The sequence below is a fragment of the Grammomys surdaster genome, unplaced genomic scaffold, assembly GCF_004785775.1.
Source record: "Grammomys surdaster isolate TR1022 unplaced genomic scaffold, NIH_TR_1.0 309200, whole genome shotgun sequence".
Lineage (NCBI taxonomy): Eukaryota > Metazoa > Chordata > Mammalia > Rodentia > Muridae > Grammomys > Grammomys surdaster.
Genome location: NW_021625966.1, coordinates 1 through 7,647, shown reverse-complemented (window position 1 = coordinate 7,647; position 7,647 = coordinate 1). Strand labels below are relative to the sequence as shown.

General features: G+C 44.8%; 1 protein-coding gene across 1 annotated transcript; it reads left to right on the top strand.

The window, feature by feature from the left end:
- On the top strand, positions 1–5,691 carry LOC114616210 (schlafen family member 12-like). Its single transcript, XM_028761725.1, has 2 exons — positions 1–62; positions 4,032–5,691. Exon 2 carries the CDS (start codon positions 4,071–4,073, stop codon positions 5,082–5,084), a length of 1,014 nt encoding a protein of 337 aa, XP_028617558.1. The 5' UTR covers positions 1–62; positions 4,032–4,070; the 3' UTR covers positions 5,085–5,691.
- The last annotated feature ends 1,956 nt before the right edge of the window (positions 5,692–7,647 follow it).

Here is a 7,647-nt window from a genome sequence, read left to right as displayed (position 1 = left end):
ACAGCACAGCCAACTCACAGTTGGCTTCAAGCAGCTGAAGGAACTTGAGTAGAGCAGCTTAGGTAAGTGAGCCACCCTCCATGGCAGCTGCCTCTGTCTCAGCATCTTTAGACTTCTCTGTCCCAGAGCCCACCCATAGTTTATTCTCCTGGCTGTGGGATGAGGTGGGGCTGTCAGCACGATCCAGAGCTCTAAGGAGGACCCTGGCTGCATTGATACCTCTCTAGGAAATCTGGCTTCTTGGTACCTTCCTAGCCTCCATCACTGGCTGCTGAAGACTTGGATAGTACAGGAGCATGGGGTGAGAGCAAAGTCCCTCCCTTGGTCTGCCTAGATTGGTCTACTACAGATCCGGATAGAGGGACCTGAGATATTCTGAGAAGATGAAGTAGGGGTTACTGAGGCAGGGGCTTGAGCAGGTCTCCAAGCCCCTCTGAAGGTGTTCCATCTTCTTGGAGACATGACTCTGTGGGAAGGTAGGGGGAAATTGCCCTTAAATAGGAACAACTCCAAGTTGGAACTAAGTAGATCGAAGAAGCGCAGATCCTGGAGGTTTTCCCCTAGAAGACAAGAGCATTGTTGCTCTCCCAAGCAAGAGGCAAAGCAGCATCCTAGCTGGAAGTCCTCCACAGCTGTTTCCCAAGAGACGCTTTTCCCACTCCTGTGTCCTCTCATTCTGTGCCTTCCTACCAACTGGCATTGCTTGTAGAATTAGGGTCGCCTGCCTGATTGTCATCTGTTTTCCGCCAAAGATAACAACAGCAACAATTCTGATTTCAGTGCTGAGAATTTTCTCCCATGAACACTATAAAGAATTTTGAAAGAAACTACTGTTTGAACCCAACTCAATGCTTCTGGGACAACAATGAGTTAGTTTCATGTAGGTATTAGAGTTTGGTGAGCCCCAGAGTCCAGCTTAGTTGTTAAAGACAATTTTCTGGATAGATGCCCCAGGGAGAGAATTTGAATCATAGAAATGTTTTTATAGTTAGAGGTGTTGAAGAGATACAGGCCAGGTCCCAGGCTATCCCACAGACTCTCTATAAGATGGTTCCAGTACAGTTCTGAGTTCCAAATTTGCCAGTGAATGAGTATTCTCCATCAGCACTTTAGTGTGAGATGTGTGGATCCTTTCCATGTTGGGGAGTGAACCAGGAGTGCTGGCTTGGGACAGAGCCTGATTAAGGGGTGCTGGATGGGAGGGACTGGGGGGAAATGATTAACAGAGACTGCTTAGCAGTGCATAGAAAGAACAGGGTGGGGCTGCACCTTCCATCTGAGCAGAAATGAAACTGTTATTCCTGTGGCCTTACTAGGGTTTCAGTTTTGTTTCTGTTTGGCTTCCCTGTCTCCTCCCTACTTACACCCTCTACCCCAATACCTACCCAGCAAGGAGACTGTAGCAGACAGAATCTTGCCCAGAATATCTTCCCGGTTGTTTTCCAATTCAGCTTTGCAAGAGCTGAGATGACAGGTGTGCACCACCCCCTTGGCTCCCTGCTTCCTTTTTCAGTGGTGGTGAAACTATCTCCAGGCAGTCCATCAGCAAAAATGGTCTCGACTCTGGAGCAGCCCTCCCATGGAAGAAGTAGGAGCCAAGCAACACTAACTAGCTATAATAAGGAAAAGAAACATAGGCAAGACATAAATAGAGCACTCTGTCTGTCTTTTGTCTCTATTTCTCTCTGTTTCTCTATGTGTTTTGTGACTCTGTCCTCCTCTGTCTCTCTGTCTCGTTGTTTCTCTGTCTCTAACTTTATCTGTCCCTGTATTTTTCTGTCTCTGTGCTCTCTCTCTTTTTTCTCTCTCTCTGCTTTTTTTTTTTTCACCAAGACCACTGAACTGTGAAGTTATGCACAAGTGATTGTGTTGGGCTAGCCTCACTGATGTTCCCCTGCTGGGATTAGGACTTCTGCCTCAGCCTCACTTCTGGGATGTCTTGAGGTCAGGTTCAAATGCTTTCTCCCTGGGTCCTCTTTGAATGAAATTCTCTCAAGAAAGCAGCTTTGTCCTTGCTCAGCTCTGAGTTTCTAGGTAGCCCTGAGGGATGCTGTGTCTGCTGCTGTTTGTTCCTGGTTTGCAGTCACAGTGTGCTCTCCTTAAGGCAATAGACAGAAGCCTGTAGGCCTGCCCATGATAAATCTGGTGGAGACGAATCTGATGCCATCCTCCAGAGAAGAATTTGCTAGTTCATTTCCAAATTCTTAGGTGCTTCATCTCCAATGTATGACTGAGTAATTCTGACTTCAGAAGCTCACTCTCCAAGCATAAAGCTGTATGTGCTTAGATGGTTTTAGCTATTTTACATACCACAGGCAGAAGGTCAGTATGACCTTCTGTTTTAGTCTAAGTCTTCAATTCCGGAAGTTCCAACCCTTTCATCCCATGTTTTGTTCCTCTGGGGTTCAGCTTCATATTTTGTGGAGTCTGGCTCCATTCTGTCTAACCTCTTCTGGCATCCCATGCTCCTTCCCCCATTCCAGCAGATCTTTATAAATGCCTGAAACATACTGCGTCCCAGACTAGGGACTCCATGACGGAATTCTTGGGCTAAGTGAAAATCTGATGTGATTAGGATACTCAAACCCCAGTCACTCTGAGCCATGTTAGTAGGACTGTTACAGTAAACATTTGAAACTTGCACGGGAGACTCTCTTAGTAACTCAGTAATATATATGGGTTTATGCATCAGGTAAAAGTCTTTTTAAAGCACACAGTTAATTGTTGTAATAGAAAACTGATTGTGAATGATATGTGATCCCAGGGAAAAGCAAGATCAGGGATCTGTTCCTAGCATCCACCTGCAGGCTGACTTCCAGTGCCTGAGGGTCTGATGCTCTCTTCTGGACTCTGTGAGCACCACACTCACATGGTGACAGACGTGCATGTAGTCAAAACACTCATACGGATAAAATAAAAATAAGTAAGATCCTAACCAAACAGGAACAAGAAGTAGTTGGCAAATATCAAATCATTTCAGGTCATAGTCTGTAGTGAAATGTACTCTGATGTTTCTTAAAAGGATAATACCAAGGTTGAGAGACACAGAGCCTAAAGCTGGCTGCCTAATGTCCCTCAGCCTGATATAACAAAATGCCATAAGCTTAGTGAGTTATGAATAACAGACGTTTGTTTCTCACAGTGTAGGTGTAGAGGTACAAATCAAGATGGTTAGAGTCTAGGGACAATCCTCTTCTCTTTGAAGACCGCTAACATCTCCCTGGGAGGTGACATAGCACAGGGTGAGCTTAGCTGTCTGGAAGACCTTTTTCCAGATACTGGAGCCAGTTAGATGACACTGTCTTTATGACCTAGAAAACCCAGAGGCCTCTTCACCACCAGAGTAAAAAACTATATGAAAAGAAACAGGCATTGGGTCACAAGGCGTCTGTTTCATACATAAGAACCTACTTACCTCACTGTAAGGATGTGGATGTCCAATAAGAATAGAGGACCACTGCCTGGTCCATCTTCTTCAAGGCTAATGGCCAAAGTTTGAGAATGAATTTATTCCTAGAAAAAGGAAGACAATTGACCTACTTTGATTTTGTATGTCCCTAGATCCCCAAAGGCAGTTTTGCCAGAGGTCCCTTCATAAAAGTAGACAACTGATGAATGAACAGCTGAAATTATTAAAAGAAAAATAATGAGTAACAAAATAATATTATATTTTGCTTACAAAAAAAACAAACAAAACCCCAAAACATAGGCAACTTGGGCTTGTGTTCTATTGTAAGAAAAGTACAGAATCCGAGTTCTATAACAGTGAACATTAGGAAGGAGGTAAGTCACTGATCATATGAGGCCAAAATGCAGAGCGATCAGAAGGAATATAGAAAACACGGTGAGAAGTCACTACATATACACACTACCACGGTCTAAACGTCCGTTCCCAATCAACCATTTCCTCAGTCTGCACACTCTCCAGGCCCATGGATCACACCAAGCAAGCAATTTTTGCTGTTAGCTTCTCAGTACAGAATTTGCCCTCTCCTCTTCAGGCCAACACTAATGGCTCTGTCTAATTACAGGTAAGGATTTCAGTTCGGGAGCAGCAGGACTGCTGGAAAATGAACATCACCGTTGAAAAGGCCGATTCTATGATGCTTCTAAATGCAGGAGAGATCACACTTGGGATAGAAAGTCGGAAGAACATGGAGAATCATGTCAGGGTAGAAGAGAACAGGAACGTTTCCAAAGCTCTGTGTGCTCTGATGAATTCTGGAGAGGGAAAGGTCAAGGTTCAAAGTAAAAACCCAGAATATCGTTACTCCAAACATGGAATAGGAGATGATTTGGAAACCTCCTTTAAGAACATTTTGCCGCCTAGACTCCTAGCCTTCAAGCAAGATCAATCTGACTTATTCATCAGTGTCAAATCACAGAGTCCAGATATCCCTGTTGGGAAGCCTGCCACCATTGCAACCAATTTGTACATGAGAAATGGGGCATCTTCAGTTGAAATGAGCTTTTATGCTGCTCAGGAGTTCTTAGAAATAATGCAGGGCGCAGGAGGAAGGTCACCTTCAGCAAGGCCTTCAGAAAGGCCTGGTGATGATACCCAGGAAGAAGTCCACGTGCAGGAGTTGGCTGCTGCTTTTTTTAAACAGTCAAAACTTACAAAAATGGCAAAATTCTCTTTTAGCGAATCCAAAAATGTTGAATACAAGTCCTTTGAAACAAAAAAGTTGCTACAGGGAGTTAAAGAGATTCTCCCTCGGACTGTTTCTGCCTTTGCCAACACCAACGGGGGGTATTTGTTTATTGGTTTGGATGAAAAGAACCAGCAAATAGTTGGTTTTGAAGCAAAGAATTGCCAGCCTAAGCGGTTACAGAGTGAAATAGAACAGTGCATCAAGCAGCTGCCTGTCACTCACTTCTGTGAGGAGAAGGGGAAGATCAAGTACACATGCAAATTCATCGAAGTCCACGATTCCGGAGTCGCATGTGCATATGTGTGTGCGCTCAGAGTGGAGAGATTCTGCTGTGCAGTGTTCGCTGAACATCCTGAATCCTGGCTCGTGGAAAACAGCTGTGTGAAGAGGTTTACCGCAGATAAATGGGTCGAGCTCCGGATGGCTTAGCTAGCCAGGTTCAGGAAGAGGAATTGGCAATTAGAATATATTTAGCTAGAGAAGTTGAAAGGGTTTCTCTGGGATTTGAGACAAAATCATTAGTCTTGATTATTCAGTTACTGATCCTTGAAGTCTGGACTGCATCTGTAACCTACCTGGGAGCCCACATCCCTCTCTCCCTGGTTTTCTCTCAACTCCCTGTACTCACTTGCAAAGAAAGCCCCTCCCAACATCCCCCATTTGAGCTCCATTTCAGGAGCTAGGAATCCTTAATTGCCTTCCAGGAATCCTTAATTCAGTTTTCACTCCTACTCTTTCCCGAGTTCCTTTCTCCCTAACCTTCTCTCCTCTCAGTCACATTGTTAGACAGTGCTCGGCCCTGTGGTTTATGACGTGGAAAGTGCTGTGCTGCTGTCTCAGGTCTTGGAAGAAGAAAGTCTCAGATGAGGCCAGAGCAACACCAGCACATCTAGTCTGCGTAGTTCCCAGCAGCTGCTTCCGTCTCCCCCCAAGCTCACTGCTGCCTCATGATCCCCCTCCAACCTCTTGCTTTTCATAACTTTTGCAATAAATAGATTGATAAACAAATAAATGCCTCAACAATTTGTACATGGTATAGTCTTCTGTGTGAGAATCTGTTGATAGATTGGGGCCCCGTTTAGACTTGAGAAAGCTTTGATTTCAAATGACAAACATCATATGGAAAACTATGGAACTGTTAAGTTCCAGCACCAGGGTCTGAAGCCAATGCTGCCAGATTCCAAGGTCCATGTCTGCCTCTGCACTTCTCTGAGCCCCTGGCCACCAGAATGGGTGACATGTGCCTCAGGTTGACAGCAATAGTTTGACGTATGTTGAGTAGAAGGAATACACTTATTGTATTTTAAATCAACCAAATTGATTACCCTAAGGTACTAAAATGTTTTCTCTAAAATCTAATGTTTGCTCAATGACTTCTATGGGAGGAAATGTTCACAGAAATTCATTCTCTGCACTAAGAGATTTGAAAACACAATTGTCACTAAAAGTTCTGTAAGATAGCAAGTACAGGAAGATTAAAAAAATAGACATTGAAAAAACTATCAGGAGCCACATCTCAGGACAGAAATGACTACCCTCCTGCTGGATAATTTTATGTCAACCTGACACAAGTCAAAGTCATCTGAGAGGAAGGAACCTCAATTAAGAAGGCGTCCTCATATAATCAGGCTGTGGGCTCTCCTGGGAGACATTTTCTTAATTCATGATTTGGGGAGGGCTCAGCCCTATTGTGGGGACCATCTCTGGACTGGCAGTCCTGGTTTCCATAAGAAACCAGGCTGAACAAGCCATAGAGAACATGCCAGTAGCAGCACTCCTCTGGCCTCTGCATCAGCTCCTGCCTCCAGGTCCCCATCCTGTTGGATTTTCTGTCCTGATTTCCTTTGATGATGACCAGTGATATGGAAGTGTAAGCTAATCAGCCCTTTCCTTTCCAACATGCTTTGGCCATAGGGTTTTATCACAGCAATAGTAACTCAAACTAAGACAACACCCCTTCTTCAGCCATCAGTTGCCAATAGTTTCTCTAGGATGGAGCCTCATGATTTCCTCCCCATCCACACTGGAATTGATGACTTGCTTTCTCTTGAGCAGATCTTACATAGGTACTCATAGCTGCTGTAGATTCTTGAGCAAAACAACCCTGCCATATGCAGAAATTCCACTTCACCAAACTGGGAGCGGGTATTTTAAAACATATTGGCACAGTGACTCCCTATACAAGTCAGGCTAGCCTTAAACTCACTACAAAGCCCAGCTTGATGTTCAACTTGCAGCAACCTTCTTACCTCAGCCTCTCAGACAGCTGAGATTGAAAGAGATCCACCACACCAGGATGGGTACAGGCTTATGTTATATGTCTAATCATTCTGAGTTGTTCAAGAAGTGTTTTCCAGGGAAGAAATGCACAAGGTAAGCAAAACTAACAAGAAAGGATGAAAACGTCCAGATCCACACAGAGAATCAGTCAGTTCATCTCCTTGAGTGTCTCTCTAAGCTCTGTGTAACCTCCATGACAGTGAGGGCTGTAGCTGCAACCCAGCTGAAGTCTGCTCTGGACCTCGGGTTACTGTCATGGCTCTTACTACTGTTGGCATCACTGTGAGTCTCTGCCACTGGCCACTGTAACATGGTGCTCCCTTCACAGCCACACTGGTCCCCATTCTCTGGATGTCCTTTGGTTTCAGTCTTAGAGGGGAAAATAATCACTGCTAAGTGGAATTAGCAATCGATTTGTAAGGCAGGAGGACAGAGGTGTCGCATCTCATGGGAGCTGAGTCAGAAGTGTCGTGAAGCAGATGAGTTCCCAGCCTCAGCTACTTGTCAGAACCTTTTGGCTCCTTTACAAAAGAGCAGTTAGTTCCCAGGTGCTCCCCAGACATGCATGACTCCCTCTGTCAGGTGTGGTGTAGGAGCATCCCAGTGTCCCACAGGCATGACACACGGGCAGAGGACTAAACAGAGAGTACTTACTCCTCACTTGCTGTTAATCATAAGGTTGGTAAGAATGCAGACACACAGAACCTACTGA

What these genes read in the sequence shown, in the direction of transcription:
- LOC114616210 (XM_028761725.1), top strand. Translation starts at nt 4,071, where the DNA reads ATGAACATCACCGTTGAAAAGGCCGATTCTATGATGCTTCTAAATGCA.